This window comes from Hippocampus bargibanti, linkage group LG09 (genome assembly GCF_051943395.1).
Source record: "Hippocampus bargibanti isolate YZ-2025 linkage group LG09, ASM5194339v1, whole genome shotgun sequence".
In the NCBI taxonomy this organism is placed as follows: domain Eukaryota; kingdom Metazoa; phylum Chordata; class Actinopteri; order Syngnathiformes; family Syngnathidae; genus Hippocampus; species Hippocampus bargibanti.
The window spans coordinates 16,422,145-16,447,123 of NC_142742.1; the positions used below are offsets into that span (position 1 = coordinate 16,422,145).

At 39.5% G+C, this 24,979-nt stretch overlaps 1 protein-coding gene across 3 annotated transcripts in view; it reads right to left on the bottom strand.

Moving 5' to 3' along the window:
• fndc5a (fibronectin type III domain containing 5a) overlaps nt 1–24,979 on the bottom strand; it is a 78,288-nt gene that overhangs the window by 7,490 nt on the left and 45,819 nt on the right. For 2 of the 3 annotated variants that reach the window (XR_016116059.1, XM_089004967.1), the window contains exons 3-4: nt 2,350–2,465; nt 1,110–1,308 (exon numbers count right to left, since the gene is read on the bottom strand). Coding sequence is in view for 2 of the 3 variants with exons in the window: in XM_089004967.1 (XP_088861093.1) it covers nt 1,110–1,308; nt 2,350–2,465 (315 nt within the window). In the remaining variant the exon portion in view is untranslated. Of the gene's footprint in view, nt 1–1,109; nt 1,309–2,349; nt 2,466–18,034; nt 18,448–24,979 lie in introns of those variants that run through there. The other variant, XM_089004968.1, reaches the window with a different exon arrangement.

Consider the following 24,979-nt stretch of genomic DNA (forward strand, 5'->3'; position numbering starts at 1 on the left):
AACGGACAGAGGTTGCTGTGCCAGACCTCCGCTCTGATAGGTCCCTGTGCCCATCCCTTGCTTTGATAGGTCCCTTCTCTAAGGTTGTGGGAGCAGTGGCCCCCACTGAAGCGAATCTGTTTACCTCTATTGTGCTATCCCTGGCTCTGGTTTCATCTCATGAGCCAATCTGAATACCTTTCCAATATGATTACCTCGATTGTACTAACCCTTTGCTCTGGTTTCACCTCATGAGCCAATCTGATTACCTCTATTGTTCTATCCCTGGCACTGGTTTCACTCATTAGCATACCTAAGCCTATGTGATATCAGCAAAACATGATTGAAGGCCGCTCCGTGATATTTATGCAAACACAATATGACACACCTTCATTTATTTATTTGACAAAAAAGTGAATACATATTTGAGAAGATTAAAAGTGATCAATATCACATAAATGAGCGTCAGGCAGTATGGTAAATTAAACTTGAATGAAAGTAAGAAAAGAAATATGTTCCAAAACCTGTCCAGCTATTGATTTAAAAAAAATTCTCTTGCAGCGAAAACACTAAAACAACACTTGCAGAGTTAATGTGTCAGGGGTGGATGAAGCCTAGCTCAATCTTTGACAATGATGGTACTTCCATTTGTATTCCACACTATCTTGCAAATGTGAAAGAAGTTCAAACTCTCTTTGGTTCCAATTTCAGGGAGGAGTCCTGCAGAGTGTCACACATGAGATGAGGATGAGGAGAAACACTATAGATCAGGCTTCAGCTGAGAGCGTAGTGATTTACCACCGCTTACAGCTGCGGCTTCGTGTAAATGCTGATCATTTCTGATAAATGTTCCCTCCTCACTCTCATTTCGGTTAACTGTACAGCGGTGCTGGTTGCCAGAACAGTGGCCTGAAGAGGCCACGTCAATACACAATGAAGAATACGCCCCTTTGGCTGTGTCGGGCACTCTGTTGTGAGATTTCATTTCACGATTTGTGGCAAATTGATTGTTATTGGTGTTTGCACAAAATCAGTCAATTTTATCAAGAGGCCAACTTCATCTGGAACTTCTGGCTCAAGAACAAACACACAAAGCCGAATTTGTATTTATGTGATCTGTGACCCTTTACCTTTGTTCTTAGAAGCCTGAGTCTCGGCCTCCTTTGGTGTTCGGAAGTGTAGAGGTTCGCTTTGGGGGCTTGTCCCAAACATGCTGATAGACTGCACGTGTACAATGTAGTCTGTCTCCTCCTCTAAGTCCCATAATGCACAGGAGCGTGTGGTGGTGTTGACTTCCTGGATGAATCGTAGCATGCGCACGTCTTTCTTCTGTAGACGCATAATACAGGAGAGTTGTGTGGAAGAATTTTGGACTCTGGAGGAACACACATCTCAAAGATGAAATTAAACTTCAAACTAAAAACTAAAAAAAGGATTTCTTACTCTGCAAATCAACCTGGGATTATGGGAATTTCTCCATTGTGAGATGAATAAAGGTTATGTCATCTAAGGTTATCTCCTCTGACTTTCCCCAAATGTTAATTATTGAGCCCAGCTATCTTGACAGCATCAGTGTTCCCGAGTGCAAGAATCCACATGTAAGCGTGAAAGGGATCCGAATGCCATCAAACATCTTCCAGATGAACTCGAATGGATATTGTAAACCACAAACTCTCGGTCAGCATCAGCAATTCTTAAAGACACACTTCAAAACTAATGTCTAAAAGAGTAAATATTGCTCATTATTTTATTCCACTAGTGTGTCGACTAAGTCTCCTACTACTTTAGGGAGGTTTTTGGTGCAATGACCTTTGAGCCACCCTAGCCCTGAGTCTGTTCATGAAGTTATGCAAATTAATAATTACAATTTGATTTTAGGAAACCGATTGCACTGTAATAAATTACTTTCAGAGAGGAATCAAGCAAGGCTCCTTTACTAATTCCTATAATAATAATAATAATACAGTAAAGTCTCGTTATATCGATATTATATCGATAGTAATCGATACTATTTCTATATTAATGCAAACAGGGTCGGATATAATAGTCTCGGTTATAATAATAATATATATATAACGAATAATAATAATAATAATAATAATAATAATAATAATAATAATAATAATAATAATAATAATAATAATAAATTTCATTTATAAGCGATCTTAAAGGCCAGAGGAAGGGAATCACACAGCAAGGAGAACAGGGAATTACAGGGAATTACATCAAGCAGCAGTGATGAAACGAAACTTTATACGTCTGTCGTCTTGAGTACTTTGTCCATGCATACGTGGAACCTCCTTAATGTCCATTATTTATTTGAACAAAATACAGAGCGTGCAGCATTTGTATTATCTGGATGTCAATCACCTGCTGTGTGATGGCAAAGCCAATGACAGGGTCTCCCTCGGGGATGTCCCATGTCACTAGAGCAGAGTTAGCCTTCACCGCTTTGATGGTAACATTGACAGGGGGGGACAAGGTATCTGAAAAAAGACAGAGATGAAAGTGTTTCTGTTAAAGTTTTGAAGAGTAAAATCAAAGTAAAGTTGGGCTCTGCCACATCTCTCCTGTCGAAGCAAACTGTGCGGAAAATGACTGGTTGGATGGTGTGCAGTTTTTTTTTTAAGATGCATCAATGAATTTAAAGAGGCAATGTTGCACCTATTGCACAACAAGGTGTGGAGATGTGGAAATGGCTGACAAATTTTATTCATCCACCCGTCCATCATTCTATTTTTTCGATCCGTTTTGTCTTCACAAGGGTCGCGGGGTATGCTTAAGCCTATTGCAGCCGTCTTCAGGCAGGAGGCGCGGTACACAATCGCAAGACACACAGAGACAAACAACCATCCACTCTCACACTCACACTCAGGGACAAACTGGAATGTTTTTAGAATGGGGAGGGAACCACAGTTCCCAGAAAAAGACCACGCAAGCATGGGGAGAACATGCAAACTCCACGCAGGAAGGCTGGCATTGGAATCCAACCCTGAACCCCTGCACTGTGAGTCCGATGTGCGAACAGGTTGACCAGCGTGTGTCTGACTACTTGTATCATATTTAAAATATCTATTTTTCAAAGTTCATTTCCACATCGAAAATATTAGAACTAAAATCACTTTGAAAGAATTAATAAACAATGCTGTCATTCCTATAAAACAATAATGAAGAGGAAAACAAATCATAATTGAAGAAGGGAAGGGACAGGAAAAATTTGTAGCAACTTAACTCATTCACTGCCAGACGATGTGCAAAAATGTTTCAATTTCATTTTCACTCAATTTGCAGGACCCACAGAATATTGAGTTTTAGGACTCCATAAACATCAATGCAGCGTAAGAAATCTTCGAGACTTTCATCAGAAAAAAAAGTTAATTTCTAAGTTACAGTATATGAGTCTGACATTATATGAGTGTAAAATGGGGGCGGCTGTACAAAAGGCAAATGCTGCCCCCTCGTGGGAGGGAAAAACATTGCCAGAGGTCTGACCAGCGCTTTATCGGCACCCCACCGCAAAAACAAAACAAAACCTGAACAAATTCGGGAATGGCGCTCCACGTCATGCTTTTCAATTCCCGAATCAATTTGTGAATGGCAGTGAAAGAGTTAACAGCCAAATGATACATTTGCATTACAACATCAACAAATTGTCCCTAGGTGTGAGTGTGAGAGTGACTGTTGTACGTCTTTGTGTGCCCTAAGATTGGCTGGCAACTAATTCAGGGTGTCCCCCGCCTCGTGCCCGAAGACAGCTGAGATAGGCACCAGCACCCCCCCGTGACCCTAATGAGGAATAAGCGGTGCAGAAAATGGATGGATGGATGAGCGTATCTCTATTTTTTAGTGTGCTCCTCTTTTTCTTTCGTAACAATGACATGGATACACCCCAAAAATATTTGAACAATACACATTCATTTAACACAAGGGGCCCTATTTTTGTTCCGGACACAAGTCCAATGCAAGGCGAGGTCTAAATTTGGGTCAAGTTTTCTGTCTTTTGGTGTTTTGTGAGAAATTATGCGAAGGGGAATTGGGTGTAGCTGGGCATATGTGACTTTGTATGCCCTTGTGGAATTGAAATACTGTAATATTTTTCCAATGAATCTTCTATCAAAACAAGGTAGTCGAAGGCACAGTAGGCATGAATATGCCATGCTTGAAATTGACGAAATAGAAATTAGACTTGCTTTATATAAGAATGTTCCATTTTAAATATGACAATGTGTTTATTGTTATTGTGTTAAATATTTAAAACTACAAAGGACTTTTTACAGTCCTAAAAAAGCCCAGCACTAATAAAAAAAATACAATCCTTATTTTTATTTTATTTTTTCATTTGACCCATACATGTGATTGCCTGCCATCTCGTGTGTGGATTACTGTGACAATAACATTCATGGTCTGTTTAGTACATGGCATGGTACAATGCCCAAGCACAATTAAACAACACAACCATGTTCTCATTAACCTTGTCTGTCCATTTATGTGTTATGGTAATTTGAGAATGCACACTTGAAGCACCAAAGCATATATTGCAACAAAGGTAATCATTACATCTGCAAGCATAATATCAATGCTATGATATCATGTTTGGCATTGTAAACAATAGAGTGTTGATTGGAGCAAATCTAATGGGCATGAGTATAGCTCCAGATGCTAATGTGGCCTTCGAATATGGTCCAAAAAATGTATTTTACATTTTATCCTCCTCTGTTAACATGTTTGCAGTCCGCTTGTGAATTACGGTGGACTTCAGGATTGATCAATATTTGAATTCAAAGCCCGAGTAAGATAAATTGGAAGAAGAAGAGGTCACGTTCAACGAAGCCACTTAGCTGTCTCATTCAGTAGAATATAAAAATAATCAGCTAGCTCTGCGCGATGAGATATTGTGAAATGCAGGTGAAGAAATTACCCTGCAAGTAATTAATGGGTGGGTTGCTGCAGCTTCTAAACTCACACAGCATTTACTCAGACTCTTGTCAGCAAATTATGAATCCCTAATACAGTATATTTCAGTGCTGCTTGTTCCACGATATTTGCGGTTGAAGCTGTGATGAATCGCCTGGATGAGAGAAGATGACAGGAAGGGGACTGGCTACATATCTTTATCATGCAAAACTCCCATGTTGCGAGTTATTTTCCTTTTGCTCACTCTCTACTATTTATGTCATCTCCTCTGAAGTTCCACAGATGAAAAGTGCCTGAGGGGACTTAAGAAGTCATAAATCAAACTCATTATTCAGCTCTTTCATTCTGTCTATATTGTGCTCTCATCTCAAAACACACACACAGTGGGTTAACCTTTGAGTCCTCCCAGGGAGTGTGACTCCAACAGGAACCTAATGTAATATTAAAGGCCAACTCTGTAGATTTAGTATTTCAGCCTGCAGATTCTTTTTCCTTCTCTACCCGCTGGCGCCTCCTCCCATCCATCCACCCATTCATTTTCCGTACCGCTTATTCCTCATTAGGGTCGCGGGGGTTGCTGGAGCCTATCTCAGCTGTCTTCGGGCACAAGGCGGGGGACACCCCGAATTGGTTGCCAGCCAATTGCAGGGCACACAAAGACAAACAATAGTCACTCTCACACTCACACCTAGGGACAATTTGGAGTCTTCAATCTGCCTGCCATGCATGTTTTTGGAATGTGGGAGTAAACCGGAGGACCCGGAGAGAACATGCAAACTCCACACAGGGAGGCCGGAGCGGGACGGGAACCAGCGACCTCTGCACTGTGAAGCCGGTGTGCTCAGCACTTGACTACCGGGCGGCGCCTCATCCCAAAATGAAGCACATACGTATAGGCTCATTTTAGAATTCTTTTGAAGATCCCATTATAGGTAGTTGAGTGGTTAGCCCATCGACTTAACAGTGCAAAGGTCCTTGGTTCACTTCCAGCTCCAGCCTTCCGGTGTGGAGTTTTCATGTTCTCCCCAAGCATGCTCCAGTTTCATCCCACATTACAAAAACCAGCCTTCCATGCCTAATCGATCACAAACCATTTATGCTTTCCTCTTCAGAAATATTTGAATCATATTCAGAACTGGATGAGTAACAAAAAAGCATCTTCTCTGAATCTGAACTCGCTGAAGCAATTGTTTAGATTCTGGAGCAAGGTGGTATGTGGGTGGGACAGGATCGCCGGATTCGCCCTGGTTCCCAATGTGACACCACAAACATGGGGGCAGGACTTTCTGAATCTTTCCAGTTTTTAGCTCATTAGTGGCAGTTTTGGGCAACTTTAAGTAATTTTGATTGATGTTTTGCATTTCACTAAAAAGATCAGCCTGCGTGCTTTGAGTATTTTAAGATGCTAGAAAACATTTTTCTGATGTCAGTTAGGCACCAAAAAAAGTGTGTCTGTTGTCCTTTAAATGCATCAAGCTCGACAAAAGATCTTTTCAGTCATGGTTGTGGGCCGTCGATTGCTCACATGGCAGTCAGCTCTGAATCAAGGAGTTCTGCAGACAACACCAACCTGCTGCATTCAGTAAGATAAACATCCGCCTCTGCAGTCTCACTGCAACTCGAGCCACGGGTTGGCAGGTTAAAAGCAGGTCAAGGATGCATTTCTGAGGTTTTGATACAAATCTGGATGTGCACCATACCTACGCAAAGTTCATCGGGCAAAGCAGCATGGATTTTATTTTATTTTTATTTTGTTTTTGGATTACAGTACAGTCCTTTTTTTAAACGGGATATTTGAATGCATTACCAAGGGCAAGTGAGTACCACTGATGATGAGGTGTACAAACTCCCATCCCTTTCATTAATTCACCAATAATCCGTAATTTGATCACACGAGAAGATCTCCACTGTCGTAACTGCTGTCCCTGAGAGGGTTCAAATAATTAATCAATATTTGCCATCATTTCCTACCACAATGAATTTCAAATAAAATGAAAATATTGTCTACAACTATGAGAAGGTTTCTTCAGCCGTCATCTGTACAAATTTGAAGGTTTCAGACGTTTGTCTACAACTGTAAAGTCATTTGAAAACGATTGCAGAAATGTGTCATTTACAATTTACGAGTTGCACCCGTTTTATGGAGAAGGAAGCTGCTTCCAGGCACACAAAAGCAAGCAGACAACTGACACATGAAGGTTAATTAGCTGGATGGATTCAATTCGCCTGTTATTACAAGACAAATGAAGCAGAAAAAAAAAAAATAATTATAGATATGAAGGGGGTGTTGAGCAACTGCTGCCATTATGCCATTCTATGAGTTCTCAAAGCAAATGTTAGAGGTGAACACATTGATAGCAATGATAGCAAAACCCATCGGGGCTTCTTTGCACAGCTAGTGCTGGCCAGCTCTTCATGGCAACTAATTCTTCTTCTGGGAGGTTGCTGTGTTCTGCTTGTAAGTGTGCCAGCCAATGGGCATTAGTATTGTGTGATGCTTCCTACTTCCAGGTACTCTTCCAGGATTGATCTGTCCCAGCTTTAGGAAGGTCTGCTTCAATATTGCTACCTTGCCACTGATACTAAGACTTATCTTGGTTGTTGGAGGATATTGTGTTTATTCTCCATGCTTCTGCCTCTCTTGTTTACCTCATCAGGCAAGCAAATACAGTTCTGAGTAATGACTCGTCATTCTAAAGAACCGCACCTATGGACATCTTGTTAGTGGCAGACCGTCAAGGCCTGCAAAGCCTTCTTTGCTGGCCTAAAAATATCATAATCACAGACTGATGTTAATAATATTTTGCCCATGATTTTTTATTAAATAATTCCAAATTATCTTTCAGCTTCCTTTCATTAATTATCCCCTGTTGTGGTGCTTCCACACATGTGTTTTCATATTCAGGCATTTAAACAATCACATTTAAGTCACCATTTGTTACCAAGGTCAGAAATCTACCTGGACGACTTCAAAATCAGTTCTGCAGGCCCTGTTGCATCAAATGTGTCGCTCAAACTGTTGCTTTAACCTATTAGATTTCGAGTTGGTGACGCAAAAGGGGACGCAAAAGGGGACCAACGCCTTCTTGAAGGCGCTGGTCAACATCAGCTTTCGCAAACTGTGATTGGCTAGTCACTAGACAGTCATAGATTGTGAAAACTGCTCTGATCACAAGCTGCTAGTGACAAGAGCATACTGACCAGAGCTAGCACACAGTGAGCTGCAAAAACAAATATATTGTGTTGATTTAATAGCAGTTTTGTCAACCCACAAAGACTGAAGGAGGAGAAGGAATTAATTTTGTTGGAGATTTACTGTTAAAGACATTTTCAAGACAGACTTTTCAAGAAAAAAATGGATGTCATTAAGAAAGGTCAGTCAGTTATTTCCTAGCTAATGGTAACCCCTAGTGGACTTGTAGTAAATCACACCAAACTTTTTTCAATCTGGATGATTCAGACATAGCGCTACTGAAGGCATAGCGATGAAATCCACGGCTCGCTACTGCATCATGTTGTATTTTTTGGGTAGTTCTGCCCGAAGCTTCACTCGTCTTTGCTCTGCTTTGTTTGGAGGCTAATTGCTCTCCGGGTTTTCCTCTATTCTTCTCTTCTACGGAGATGGTCCATGCTACGATCAGTTGTTCGTCTCATAGCAAGACATCTCAAGGACAGCTAATACTTCTGCATAGTTCAGCCAATTGGTTTCAGTGATGTTCTCAGCAATACAGTGTTGACATCATCCAGAAATGATTTTGCTGCTGCAAGTATTTGACAATTATTGTTTTTCTCATAAAAGAGCAGCGATATGTACAGCAACCCTATCATGGCTTTATCCCAGAATGCAGTGTTCTTGAAAAAGCAATGGTTGCGTGTATGCAACCGTTTTTACAAAATGTATTAAATTGGATTTTTTGGGGAAAATGTTATCCTATAATTACGTTATGAAAACCATATAAATCATACAGAGCATAGCAGAGCAGAGCAGAGAATACGCTCTGGATTCTTTTTTAAACTCATTTTTTTGCCTCTATTCACTTCCTATCGCCAATTTTGTCATGTTATCAGACACAGTGAGAGTTGCCAGTGACCACGAGCTTTAAATATCCCGCATGACAGTCAGCTCGAATGAAACACCATACACACATCTTCATAAACTCTCCCTGAGTGTAGTTTTCTGTATCGCCTGTGAGATATGGGTGCGACTTTGAGCTACGCTGGACATTTCGACGATGGCAGCTCATTGTCTATACCACACTGAGTGGCATCAAAGGGGACAACACTTCAATTGTTAGATTCTAATTCTTGTATCTCTTCCTGGTTCTGGTTCGACGAAGCTTTCCGATGAAATACCAGCGGGGACCATAAATGGTGAACAGAAAAACTACTTTATTCTCGTAAACAATAGAAGAACATGCCTAGTCGGAGCGGGAAGCCAAGAGCGCTAAGCCCGCCCCTTTTACCTAGTTTTATCACACAGCAGCAATGAGGTTGTCCTATCAGCAACGGGAAAGGGGGTTGGGAGAACATTAGACTGGAAATGAATACTTGTTGCATCTTACTGATGCAACAAGTTATCTAATAAGCTACATACATCAATATAGACTAAACTAAACATGAAATAACATAGGATGTTTACGGATGTGTATACAAACACTCTATCATCAATATCCCCGGTTATTAGAGAATTGATTGCAATCGACAGTATTTGAGGGATACTATCACAAGTAAATCAGAGATGGACACCTTTTTTTCCCTGTACACCATGGGAACATAATATACTGTTAGCTTTGGATTATTTTAGCAACTTTCTCTTCATCTCTATGCCATGACAAGCGAGTTGATCCTGTACTGTATTTAGTGTTTTGGTTTCATTGCTTCAAGTAGAATATTTGTCAGGTTTTGTCCGTGCTTGTTTCTATTGAACTATTTTTTTCAAGGCTTTCATTTTGACCATGAACGGTTTACATACAAACATTGTTGTACCTCAAACAAACAATTAAATTGAAAAAAAACAATGCCAGAAGAATAACAAAATATGTCACCCGCATGTTTGTTTCCATTCTGGTTGTACTTCTCTGTCTTACTTTGGCTTCAAGAAACACTGATTGCACACTGTGATTGTTCAACATTATAAGATCAGCCATAGAATGAATTCAAACAGAGCATTATGTTTTAAAAGGTAGAGGCTACAGTTTTCCCATTCATTCTTGTTAAATCGTACAGATACTGTGCACCAAATACAGTGGGCAGTGAGTGTGTTTTGGCAATTTACTGAATGTATATTTCCAATGTATTGATCTCTTTGCAGGCACACACTGGACCTCCGATTAACATTTGTTCTGAATAAGCAACAATGTAATTGCATTATATTCTCAACTTAATTTTGCGAGGCAGCTGTCTGTTAATGTATCAAACAACCAGTTCTTAATGAGATGGATTTCCTGAAAGCCACCCATGACTATATGCTGTGCATACTAATCTTTTAGAGAGCTCTGAATCATCAAAATTCCGCACTAGAATGAACTCCATGGATACGTTTTATACATTAGCGAAGTCATAAATGTAAAAAAAAAAGTCTTTTATGTTATTAGTGTAAATACAAAGTGCATTGTTGGCCTCCCTGATTAGAGTTCAATGTTGACATGAGGGCACTCAGGGTAGAAAGATGAATCTTTTTTTTTCTTCTTTTTTTTAATATCCATTCAGTGGTTGAGAGACCAGGGAGTTGTAAAAGCTTCCAGGGTGGTTCCTCTGCATTGATCAGCCCCCAACAGAAGATATTGCTGATTGTTGCAGCTCTACCACCCTTGGAAAAACATTACTCAAAGTCACTGTGTTGTGCCACTCCCCAGGGTGTTAATGAGTAAGACTGCAAGGAAAACTGACTCAAAGTTGCGCGTTGTCTAGGATATTTAGAGACAGCCTCTTGTGTTAACATTTCCTGATGGTTTCTTTTACTATTGCGTGTGAGTGTACGCATAAATCATAAAACCCTATTTCAACTCACAGCATAATAGAACAATAATTGCAGAAAAAGTTGATGTGATGTCGAGATTAGGAGGAGGAGCATCACCTCATATCGCCAAATTATATGTACTGTACTTCCTCCCACCTTGTGACTCTGGCGATATGATTAAATGAGTTGCGACATGAGGGACTACGACTTTTTCATTACAAAAATGTACATGCTAGCTGTGACTGTGAATGGTCCTTCAATGGAACGATGACAATCTTAAATCTTTGACATGCCAACCATCAAAAGAAGTATAAATGCAATCGGAACTATCACGTTGAGAAATTAATTTATTTGAAGTTATTTCAATTTTTTTAACTTCATCCAAACTGTTATGTTTGTCAGTGTAGCGTCAATTACAAAAACTTTACTGTTCCAATCGATGAAGTGAAATGTTTCCGAGCATTAAAAAGTGGTGTGTCAATATAAAAACCGCACAAACACTACGGAAAGAAAAAAATAAATTCAGTGACAAAGTAATACGAGGCTTACCCAAATGATGAGCAGTGAATTAATCGAAGCTGATGACAGTGAATATTTTAAAATGACAACATGGGGCTGCTTATTTCCCCTTGATAACGTGTTATTGAGGGTCTTGCTCTTTGCACTAAGGGGTTAACACACATTCACTGCAGAAGCCCGCTCACCTCATCTATATTTTATGTGCCATGATAGAGCCATCAGGCTTTTATGGGCTGAAGATTACCTTCACGTGTGTTAGAAGAGACCTCGGCACTCGTGCACCAGCGCTTCACTCACGCACCCTCACAGATAGAAATGCACATACTCAAGTACACAAAAATAAGTCAAGTGCATGCTCGCACAATCGCACAAAAGTCATGGCGATATGGCAGCGCACTGGAAAAAAAGGCCATCATAAAGCATGCCTTATTTGGATGGTTGAACATGAGTATATATAATAATAATTTAGATATATATGTAACAATGATGGCGCCCAAGTAGGCAGCCGTCTCCTCTTTCATCTAGAACTGCTTCATAATGCAAAGAGGGTACAGAAAGTGCTAAAGAATGAATGACTTGGTGTCTTTGTGTTGTCATATTGTCTTTGTGCTGTCATATTATTTGTTATTTAGTTTTTTTTGGTTATTTTGACTTCAAGACGGCGCCGCGAGAGTGGCTGCCTTTCCAGCAGCTCCTGTATTTTGTTTTTCATTCCTTTTCTACTTTCATTCCTTTCATCACTTTGCTGCTTTGAAATGTAAATTTCTCCTCTGCGAGACTAATAAAGGTAAATCCAATCCAATCCAATCCAATAAATATTTGCAGACTGCAGGAGCTTCCCACAGTGTGACACATTATACGTCTGTTTATATTATTATTTTTAATTACATCTACTTTCCAGGCTGCAAATATTTAATGATGCAAGACCAATTTAAATATCACCTAAATATTTGCACTAGGTACAGATCCCCACTGGAATAAAAAAAGTGACTGTACAAACCTCATGCCAACGTTTGACTGTCACAACTTTGAAAAGACCATCCTGAGGTATGCATTGTGCTCACTACCTTCACTGTCGCTGTGACCTTGTCAGAGTAAAAGCTCATTTTTTTATAGGTCAAATTCAACAAGAAATTTTCTGGATGACCACCTCCGATTGTAATGGAGGTAGAAGTGTCTGAGTGAGTCATTGCAGGGAACGCGACTGTTTTAAAAAGAAACACAAAGATGCATGATTTTTCGCCATCATTTTTGAGAGTTTGAAGCTAAACGTTTGAAGTCGAATAAAGTCTTTTCATTTGTTGTTCATTTGTCTGTCACCCACTGACTCTCAAAATCAGATTTTTCTTTCGCTTCTATATTTCTGACACTTTTTATTTGGTTATAGTCATGCTAATGTGCACTTACAGCTAGTGTAGGCGGTAAGTGACATTACCATCTCACAGTCAACGAGACAGTGAGTAAAATAAGGTGACAGTGTCTGTTCAGTCGGTCATCCTGTTATTGATTTGTCTCATGTGAGTTAGTAACTGACAGGTTTATGATGTAGGCGGATGCACACCTTATAGAAGGGAACAAGTGGCCACATTAACATGGACATCAATCCATATTAACTCAATGAAGGCTCTGAATAATGTCATGTAAACCAGCGGTTGCCAACAAGGATATTTCATCCATAGCTGCATAGACTTATGGGATCAAAAATATATGATAAATTTTCGAGGTCAAAAAGATTTTTCTTTTCTTTTTTTCGATGTGACAATCAGGTGCATCCGCCTGTGCTTCTACAGTACATTGAGAAAGTGGAAATAACTAAAGGGTGAGTCAGATGAAGGAGTGCCGACAGCGACCAAGAAAGATTGCTGCGCTTCCAATTTTTACCATTCAATCTGAGTCAAGTGGTATTTTCTGCAATGACAGAGAGCAAAAGAGCCTCATTACTCCATGATAGGAACACTTTGTTGAAGAGACACACACAAATAAAGGTTGAGGAAGATTGAGGGAAACATTTTCTGATTATCGCAACATGAAATAAGGTCATATTCATAACACAATATAGTCAAATTATGACACAAACATTGCTAACGACAGTTACTCCAAGCGATGTGGCTGAACGTGACTCAAGTGGACGATTGAAAAAAAAATAAAGAAATAAAATATTTACAACCTGCCAAGCAATAAAGCACCATACTTCTGGCACCGTGTTGCAACAGAAAAACTGCCAGCTTGTTTCAGATTTCGAGGCTCCAAGTGCAACATACCGTACTACATATACAGTATAGGTTTGATGATTGTCAAGGTCAAAGCGGATGGCCACAAAGAGGATATACTAAATTATACAGAGAGTGGGGATTTTATTTTATTGATTACCCAGATCAGTGACTGCCCCCAAGGCCAAAACACAAAAGGAGAAACAAGACATCAAGCTCTCGACCCCATGGAGCAGTAATGAAGTCCACAAATCAACACCTCACATTCACCTACTCACGTTTTTGGAGTAGTAGCCCACCTACTCACGTGTATTAAAATACTACACCTCACCTGTGTAAAAACACATGTAAACATGAATCTATCAATTTTTAACATAGTTCACCGTGAAGAGAAGTAGGGAGGGGTGTAAGAGATTATTCGAGCTGAGTTCGGGTGGGCCACACCCTGAACTGATCGCCAGGCAAATACAGAGGTAAACAATCATTCACATCCACATTGTCGATACCAACGAGTGGGAACCAAACACAAGTTAGGCGGGTGTACAACGACACTATCAGTGACTTCACACGCAAACATACACAAGTTCAAAGATAATGGAGCAATGACATCAGGACCTGAGGCTTGCTAAACACAAGCTGTTGATGTAGGATTACAGTGGCAGCGATGCTGCGCTCAATTTATATTTTTGGTTTCATGCATGGTAATACCATACTGTATGATATAACATTTAACTGTGTTTGCTCAAAAATTGTTTACAATGTACCATGGCCTCAGCCACTGATCTTACTGCCTCAATAAACCACATATGGGCTGTCAATGGACAACTTGAGGCATTTTGAAGTGCCGATTGCAAGAACAATCATATTCCAGGACACCGACAAAATACCCTTTTATATCATCTGCTTTAATGCAGCAGATCAGGTATTAATTAACATTGCATAATAATTTATTCTTCTTTTCCTTTTGGCTTTTCCCGTCAAGGGGTCGCCACAGCGAATCAGTGTCCTCCATCTTCAGAGGTTTGATTTGTTTGTTTTGGCCAAGCTTTTTACGTCGGATGCCCTTCCTGACACAACCCTCTGTATTTATCTGGGCTTGCGATCGGCGAAAGAAGACACTGGCTTATGTCCCCTTGTGGCTACAGAAAAAGCAAAGTTAATAGAGATGAAGATGCTCAGTAAAAGGCTTCCAAACACAAAATGGTCATCGGCATAGCAACATTCAAAAAAGCAAAACTATACTCACCATTTGATGACAATGCTCTGATCTTACCGTGAAATGAGCATCTCTTTCCCTACAGTACATCACAAACAGAACTTCAAAGTCCTTTAAGATGATTTATTTTCCAGTCACAGTTCCAAAGAATGTTATTTCCTCCCATCCGTCCTCTCATATGCATAGTAAGATGCTCAATATTCCCAATAAAGCTCAACTCATTGCTCGTTTCACCCAAGCGCACAACTATGGATCTGCTTTGCATTTGGCAAGAAAATAGAGCCCTTTGTGGTCCCAACAGCACATTCAGAGAAGAGCTTGTCACTGTATTAGTTGGAGTGAGAGGTATACCTCATAGAAAGGTGATAGATTGACTGAAAAAAGACATGAATGGGACAAGCATTAGGGAAAAGCATTACAAAATAATTCATCAGATGCTCCTGTATGATCCAGTGTCCCCCAAAAATAAATGTGTTTTTTCATGCAGGCAGCAAAACATTCTTGAAAGACTGCATTTTAATTAAAAGTAACAGAAAAAGAAAGGGGCACCACATTGTCTGTTGCATCCATTTGTTGAATGATTAATTGATTTTTCTTTCTTCTTTCTTTCCCTTGGAACAGTCCAGGGAAAATTGCTCTTGAGGATTTACGGACCCATTGAGATGGATGTGTTGGGGAGTCGATTTACATTTTAAATGGAAACGTTACTTCTCATTTCCCAGGTTCAACCAGCTGTTTATGATTCGTCATAAACACAGTTGCTGTAAAGACGTCACACGGTGCAAATATTGTAGTGCCACTCCTTGTCACTCTTGCCAGGCTGATGCCAGAGTTGGCATCAAATCACACCAATGCATCCTGGAGTTTCTAACACTTGTCTTAAAATAATAACAATAATAATAATAATAATAATAATAATAATAATAATAATAATAATAATGAACAACCTTGACCTTTTTTCCTCCTAGTTATGAGATTTATGTTATGGCACTGTTATGTAATGATGTGCCGTCATATGTGGATATAATGCCATTTTGCATATGTCATAAATTTGCATCCAATTATGGTATAAATAGATTATGAACACTTGTGCTTGATTACCCGTGAGATTCTCCCTATGTGGCCAAAGTATGATAAATAACCCTATTTATGAGCTGGTTCCTGCAAAGCCATCCATCCAGAATACTACAGCACCATTTCAACTATTATTCAAATTGGATGAGTCAAGAATGAATAAATATGTGAGCAGATTCAAATGATTTGAAAAGAGAAATTCAATACAAGTTCCAGCGGATTGCTTTATAGATGCAAAAATGTACCAAATTTCAGATACGTTTAAATTTTATGTTTCAGAAATGATTTTTATCAATATCTCATGGTTATTCTGATTATACAAACAAAAAAAAGAAAAAAACAGTCAATTGATCTACGTGCATCAATCCATATACCTGACAGCAAACAAACGCAGATAATTCAGAAATGTCAAGAGCCAGTTCCCCACTCAGTTCGTCGGAAATGTGATCTAATAGGTAATTTGTGAAACTCTAAGGCTTGGAAATAAATCAATATAGACATATTTCCTGATAGACACCTGCTCAATAGAAATAACCATTGCACTCAATGTATGTCAATATCTGGCAGCAAATATTGACCCTGTCATTGAGCGTGCTGTGGAAGGAGGCAACGGTAGGACATGAGATATGTGTCACATTTAAAAACACCTCAAATAAAAGGAAATTGAGAACAAAAAGTGTCTTTTACTACGAGATATTTTGTATGGTATTTTTCTTGTTGATAGGTGTATGTGATTTATTTATTTACCTTTCATCAATTTGATTGTTTTTCATTTGTTAATGTTTGAAAAATTAATTAATAGACCAATATCAAACACATACACTGCGCTTGATCTGAATTTAATCTTAACATTTACTAATTCATTTGATCTTTTCATAGTTGTTTCAACTTCTCATTTTAAGGTTCAATATTATATTGACAACTAAATTTACCTAAATGCAACCATTTTCTGACAGGTCTTTGTCTTGAGGTGTGTCATAATAATAATAAAAATATCATTTTATATTAAATATAATATCATGATATTTCAAGATCCAGACCCATGGGAAACCTAAATAATTGTGATTATTTTCACGTAGATGTTGTGCTTCACCCCAAAATGATTTGGGAGTTAAAAAAAATGTAAACAATTTCTCCGTAGAAATGTACTGAATGCCCATTCTATAATGTGATTCAATATTAGAGCTTTTTCATGGTAGCAAAAACAAAAAAAAAGTTTTAGGCTGGACAGTTCCCACCACTAAAATTACAGCCTCAAGAGTATATCTGATTAGATTGGTACATTTTATACCTTCTGACGGGTTCAGTTAAAACACTGAATTCCTGTCTTTTTATTTAGATACCTTTACCAAATGGCTTTATGGCTAATTGCCTAATCATTGTTTTGGATGGTGAGTGCAACAAGGGGTCGTAACCACATCAACACCAGTGTTTACAGTATGTGATAATTCATTATCATTACTGTTACAGTGCAGGTCTTGCATTTCTTATTTGAAATGTGCTGAGGTGACCTCATACTGTAGAGTAACAGATATAGTGTGCCAGAGATACTGGTACACTAGACAATATTATCATCGACCACAATGATTGATTGTTTTTTTTTGTTGTTGTCTTTCCTGATAATGAAATACAGTAGGCTATATGTTTGCATTTTGGTAAGAACAATGGCTTGCCACTGAGGTGAACATTCAGGCACATCTTGGACCCGGGAAAGATTATTAATAGTGTAGAATGTTTTTGACTGGACAAATTAAATACGTATGTCTTTAAAATATTTGATAAATTACAGATTTCAAACCCAAACACACAACCAAACACGTAATATGATTGGCAATTCCGGTTTTAATACAGCCTATTCAAGCCACTCGACCTACCCAATCGTCGTAGCGTCCAATCATATAATCGGACTCTAATTGTGGAAGAGGTAAATTCGTGCGTGTTGGACACAAAAATGTCACACATACGCTCTCCACAGGTTACAAAGATAATGCACAGCGTTCCCAGGATGCACAGTGATGTTGATATGGGTGCATACCAGCGTTTTTACACACCGCGGTGGCACCTTTCGTCGCGCAGTCAAAAGGCAGTCAAAAGGCACTCAAACGCGGATCCTGCTGCACAATCACAACTGTCGTTCCGATTAAACATGAACCAGAAACTTACCCGCTGAGACCCGCGAGACGCCAAAACAGCCGAGAACGAGGACAAAAAATCCTTCCATCTTTCTCGCTCGAACGACATGCGGTCCCATTTACTCCTCCAGCCCCGAATGCTGCGTTAAGCGCCCGGCTTGCATGTCCCTCCCAGGCAGAAGCTCGTTTGGACGGGAACAGAACACTCAGCAGTCCCGGTAGCCGCTTCCCCATTCAACACGCTTGACTGCGCCCGAGCCAACAGCCCACTACGAGCATCACTTCTTCGTGTGGTAGCGGAGCTCCAAAAGAATCGTCGACCTGCACCTGATTATAATGATTGTGATGATGATGATGACGATGGTGCGTGCTGATGCTGGAGCTTCTGGCTGCTGCAGAGTGAAACGTGCTGGTGTTGTATATGAGAGCCAATGCCTGCCTGGAGGCTACACCAACTCGCTGTATTATACAGCACGCCAACCAGTCAAACGTGCAAGTTAGACCATTTCCAATAATTTCAAATACTTTAAATGCCACATATCAACATGTTTAGTTTGCATTCAGCTGGAACAAAGGCAACATTCATCGACAAAATATAAAACATTCTGAATACAAACTGCCAGAGGCATTTAACTAGGAATAATGTTCCTCTCATTCTCCTGCACAACATTCTCTGAAGCATCACTGCCCACTCACTTATTAAATATGCATACAGTAGCCCACGCAGACAGTCTCTGCAGCACCGCTTGGCTTCCTCCTACTTTTAAATCAAACATTTGCCCCTTTACGAGCTCAGTTTTTTCCACCATATCACGATGCCTCCCCACCATTGGCAAACACAGAGGGAAACGCGACCATGGACGCAATTTCACCAACTCACATACTTTCAGGGGGCTATGTTGAAAAAGTTTAGATACTCTACCTGAACTTCAGATTGGATCCCCTGCAGCAAGAAGTGTGTTTCTGTCTGTCAGTGTGTGTGTGTGTGTGTGTACGTGTATGAGCGCGTGTGCGAGTGTGCGCGCGTACGTATGCGTGTGTGTGTGTGTGTGTGTGTGAGTGTGCGTGTGCGTGAGTAAGTTGTGGGGCATTCGATAGTCTGTATCCGAGCTGGCTCTCCAAGAAGTGCTTTTCACATGCAGGCTTGCACCCTGATTCATAGCCTGCTGCCTGTGACGTGATACAGGGAACAGTTATTATGTAGTTCTTGCTCTCCTTCATGTACGCGTGCGTGTGTGTGTGCGTGTGTGTGTGTGTGTGTGTGTGTGTGTGCGTGCGTGCGTGTGTGTGTGCGTGCGTGCGTGCGTGCGTGTGTGTATTGTGTGTGTGTGTGTGTGTGTGTGTGTGTGTGTGTGTGTGTGTGTGTGTGTGTGTGTGTGTGTGTGTGTGTGTGTTTCAGGGTCAGTTGAAATAGAGGTAGGCTCCACCTCCACATGACCCTGCACAGGAAAAGCGCGAAACTCGATGAATACAATTATTAAAGTGCTACAAAGCTCATTCAAAATAGTGGAATTGAAGACATTCCCTAACTTGGCAGTGGACTTTAAAAAGTAATGATTTATTTTTTTCACTGTCATACAAGGCTCAAATTAACTTAGAGTGATAAGAAATAAAAACAGTAAAACATCATGGGCTCCAGTGACGTGCAGGCAGGTGAGGCTGTGCCTCACCTGTCATCATGGAAATATCAAATGAAAAAATAAATTAAACAGTTATATTGATTTAGTGATTTGTACTTTAAAGTTCTTTTCCATTTAACTTCACCATTTTTGGATTTTTTTCAAAATCGCTGAATTTTCACATTTACCGTTCAAATACTAAGTAGAGACGAGCGGTGAGGCAGCAGCCGGCTGAGCCTCACCATGGATTGCGCAATCACTATGCTAACTGTGCTGGCTTGCTCTGTAGTGGACCGCCTTGCTGTCCCTCTGCATATCGCTTTTAAAGTGTTCAAACAGTTTTAGTATATTGTAATGCCCCTCAGCGTGATAAAGGATGCGCACAGTCGGTCAGGCTGGTCAGACTTTTATTAAGCAATCGTTGCAGTTAGCACAATCATACCGGAGTTGTTGTTACGCCAATACTCACGCGCAGTCATGCTCTCAGGCTCTCTCGCGGACTTCTCGTTCAGGTCCTCCTTTCTCTCTGTGACGTCATGCTCTCCCGACTAGCCCAGCCCCCAAACATGCAACTCACAAGCCGTTACAATATGAACTAAATTTCTACAGTTTCGCTGGTGTATATAATGTAGAGTCACTTTGCATTATAATCACTGTACTACAGTGTTTATTTTATTTTATTTTTATCAAAACTGTGTGCATAGGTGAGGCACACAGGTCTCCTGCCTTATGACAGGGGGCGCTGGTGATTACAGATATTCTTGCGCCTCCTCGGCTGCAGAATAATAGAATTAGTGAGAGCAAGCTCCAGTAAACAGTTAGCAAGTTAAGTGCAACCATCCAGTCATTTTTTTGTGTTGCTTGGCCTTATTTTCAGAATGGAGGATTACATATCTAAATTGAAAGAAATAGAGAGACTTTTAAAACTGAAGAAAGATAAGGAAGGCTTCTACAAAGAATGTATAGATGCCTTTCTTCAGAAGGAGCGGCGCATGGACTTCATTTATAAGTAAAGGTAACACGATAATAACACTTTTTAAATTATTTTTTTCTATGCTACAGTTTATATAAAGAATACTGACATGATATTTTAAACAAAACATGCTAACTGTTGCCAATCAAATGGTGACTAAGCGACTCTGTAGAGTTCATCTGTTTGTAAATCTGACTGTGATGACAATAGTGCCTCACCAGCCATGAACCTCACTGCACGTCACAGATGGGCTCTATTTCAGAACTGATGGGAATTTTACTGTAAATTTGTGCATGGACATGTAAGGCCAGATGTTCGTTCCGTATTTCCGTATTTACTTGGCCCAGTGGAATATTTTTCTCAATTTCTCCATATGTTCTGTTTTTGGCACAATGTTTACAAATGGAAACCTTTGTGTTTTCTGCTTGTTTTTGTGTTTAGTGACCCCCCTCCCCCCCCAAAAAAAACAGTTTTATTTCTGATTGTTATAAAGCCCATAAAAGCTTGGTAATCTCTGAAAATTGTATTTAATTTTGTATTGTGATAAACTGATAAAACAAGAAAATACCACACATCATGCTGTTGTGCTATTTGCTTTTTTTTTTTTTTTTGGGGGGGGGGGGGTCGGTGACATCAAAAAAGCACAATTATGATGAACTTCCTTTAAATGTATCATTCATTGAAGGTACAACTATTAATCCGGGACGCCTCAGTGCGGAAAACCTAGTGCATTTTAAAAAGCTGTTTGCGCTGCTGCAGGTGTTAACACAACCAACTACATTTTCTGCCAATTAAAGCTGCACCTCTCACAGCTTTTAAATGGAGCACATTCACTTTTTTATTAAGATGCTATTGTAAGGAAAACGATGTACTGCAGTATTGCCACCATGCTTGGCCTCGTTTCTACACTGATTCAGATCGTCTGATGACTGTTGAAGTCATATTTTTGGATGACATTTATTTGACATGTCTACTCAGAATCTGTTTGACTCTGCGGCGAATAAATCCAGCAAAGCTGTGTTTCATCAGCGGTGTCAGAATTCAGATGTTGTCCAAGCATGACTAACTCATTCACTGCCAGATGATGTGCAAATATGTGTCTCTCCAGTGCCAGAGTTTTTGTAATTTTCACTCAAATTGCAAGACCCACAGAATATTGAGTTTTAGGACAATATAAAGATTTGATACAGCATTATAAACCTTAAACTCTCTTCTTTCGTCACAAAAAAATTAATTCCCAAGTTATATCGGTCTGGAGTTATCTAAGCTAGAAATGGGGGGCGGCTGTACAAAATACAATACAATACAATACATATATACATATACATATACATATACATATACATATACATATACATATACATATACATATACATATACATATACATATACATATTGATTAATATTGAGCTTTAACAACAGCTGAAGTAAAGCGCTATCATGGAAAAAAATGGGAAATGCTTCCCCCTTGTGGAAGGAAAAAAAGATTGCCAGAGGTCTCAGCAGCGCTTTATTCCCACAAGAAAAAAACCCAAACCTGAACAAATATGGGAATGGCGCACCACATCACACTTTTCAATTCCCAAATAAATTCAGGAATGGCAGCGAATGAGCTAACTTCAGTTTGATTTTATGTCTCCAAATTCTGCATAGTTCAGATCATGATGCCAAATTGGCAAACAGGCAAAGCGAAACCTGACCGTCCATCTAAATCGGGATTCACAAGCATTTTCGCATGTAGCATCTAGAAAAATAGACCCCTCAGTCTAAACTGTAAGATAAAAGGCACATTGTGGCGTAACACCCTGAACAAAATCCAATGCCTAAAATGTTGTGTACACACAATAGCAATCCAGTTTACTCCTGCTTAGACGTAAACTATTGACAATACCTATTGGATTTGGTGGTTGAAATTCAAGTACCATGTCAACTTCTGGCTCAATAGTGGATAATGAGAGCCATGGAGTGAAGGTGAGGCCAAACATTTTGTCGGTCCTTCTGTTCTCCAAAGACAATTATCTCAAATTTATTCCCGCTTAATTAGATCCAACATTGCTGCATCTAGTCGTTCATTTGTTTGATGCAGTGAACAAGTCATTCGGTGGCTCTATAAACATCTGCTGTAAGAGATGTACATTTGTGCGCCACCCGTATAATGATTTTGTGCTAAATTATTCATAGCGGCTGTAACTCACAAAGGAGGGATGGCCACGTATTTTTATTTGATTTAAAGTGGCAATGTTGAAACGGGCCATAAAATGTCAGTTCCATCAAAATGTGTAGTACATATCAAAATCTAGAATTTATTTTGACTGTTCAATTATTAGGCTTACGGTTTTAAGCAGTAGCATATTACGAACACATTCGAAAGAATCAAATTTTTGACATGAGTAATGTTATAGCATACTGAACATAACAGTGACATATGCGGGGTAAGTAAAACCGCTCAACAGGTTAGCGTCAGCCACAACCTGCGGCGAATACGGCTCATGTACCACTTTTGTCTTTTATCACTCACTCACTGCATTTGTCGCATGCACCCACACATACACTTTTCCTCAAGCATTAAATTAACACCAACATTAACAGCACATTATTAACTGACTAACATTTAATTGAACAATAACTGTACCTGGTCACATAACTGTTCGATTCATTTTGAAATACATTGTGTGTCACTTTCTCGGTCAGGTGCGTTCCATTGTGACGTCACTTCGGGCATCGTCATCAACTCCAAAACAAGACCATGAATATTCAGCGCGAGTCTTAAAACATAAAATATAGCTATATGCGGTGGAATTTTTGTAAAATGCGCTCAGTAGAAGTCATTTGAGGTGATTTTACAAATTATGGACGCAACTTGTCCGGAGGTGTTGGTTGTTCCTTTAAATGTACACTGTAAAGTGTCCTTGAGAGTTTTGAAATGTATTATTATTATTATTATTATTATTATTATTATTATTATTATTATTATTATTATGTTTTCTTATATACGACTGCCTTACAAATGGTGTGTACATACGCTAAAAAGGTTTGACCTATTTGTATGCAATGGAAAGAGATTAAAACATTCAGATCTCCAAGCATGAACGCAAAACAACAATCTCAAAAACGTATGTGTCGAGGTGTTCCTTTTTTCTGTTACAACGGCAGCTCTTTACATTCGGTTAGAGTGGTGCAGCTGTCTGTATGTTACCAAATGTGACAAATCACTTCTTCAATAACGTATTCTGTTGTGGCTACTTGCTTGTCTTTGCTTAATCTACTATGCTTTTTTTATGTTGTAGGAGGCCGGAGTACCTGGAGAAAATCTGCACAGGCGACTAGAGAACATAGGATGTGCTTACCAGTCAACGAATGTTAAGAATTTCAAAAAAAATCAAGGAGAAGATGGTACTGAAAGGAAAGAAAAAAAAAAATAAACAGGGTCCAAATATGAAATTCAAAAGGGGGAAAAAAAATTTCCACAACATTCCAAAGTCAACGAAAAATGGACAAAACTGGATTGATTGAAGGTTGCATTTCCTTCTTTGTCAGAGAGTTCTTTAGAACCTCAAACCACAGCAAGGCCAATTTCTCTTTCCTCCTGTAGGAATGTCGCTGAGAGTACGTTTGAGATCGACCATAAAGTCATCGTTGCTTGACAAATAGGATATGTAATCTTGCAAATCCCGACACCTCACAAGGTTAAGTGAAACATTCATTCTTACACTCACTCATCTCTATATTGATCCCCCCCACACTTAGACTTGGCTGGAGATAGAAGTTTCTGGCAGGTCATATGAAGGTGAACACCCTTTCCGAGTGTGTTTTTTTTCCTTCAAGGTTGGTTTGGAGTGGAAGTGGTGATAGTGAGTATATGATGAACGGAGTAGTCATCTATGTTCCTCTTTTAGCTTGATAGAATTGGCACAGTGGCCTAGGCAGTGGAGATAAATGCTCACAGAGCTGTGACAGCAAACAATGAGAAAATAAAGTTAAGTACCTGACTTTGTAGATCACCCAAGGGATATCGTATATGAAAAGAAGATCTTATCTGCTAGACTTTTATCATAGGGCCAATATTTTTGATTGGCATGCACACCTGACACTTTAAAAGTTTCACAAAGGGCTGGTATGCTTTTGCATGTGTCTTGAACGTAGCTCCAAGAGGATTGTTATTCATATATCCATAACAGCTCAACCGAGTTTATTTGAATACTTAATGAGAGGACATACTGTTTGAAAATGAGTGAAATCTGAATGCACTTTAGCATAAATGAATCTTTTAACAGACTAAAATCATGACAAACTGTGATTATGTTGCCTCAATGTTATTTAATCTCGATTTATCCAGGTACAAGTCAACGGAGAACAGATTTTTGCATGCAATGCCGACAGTCAA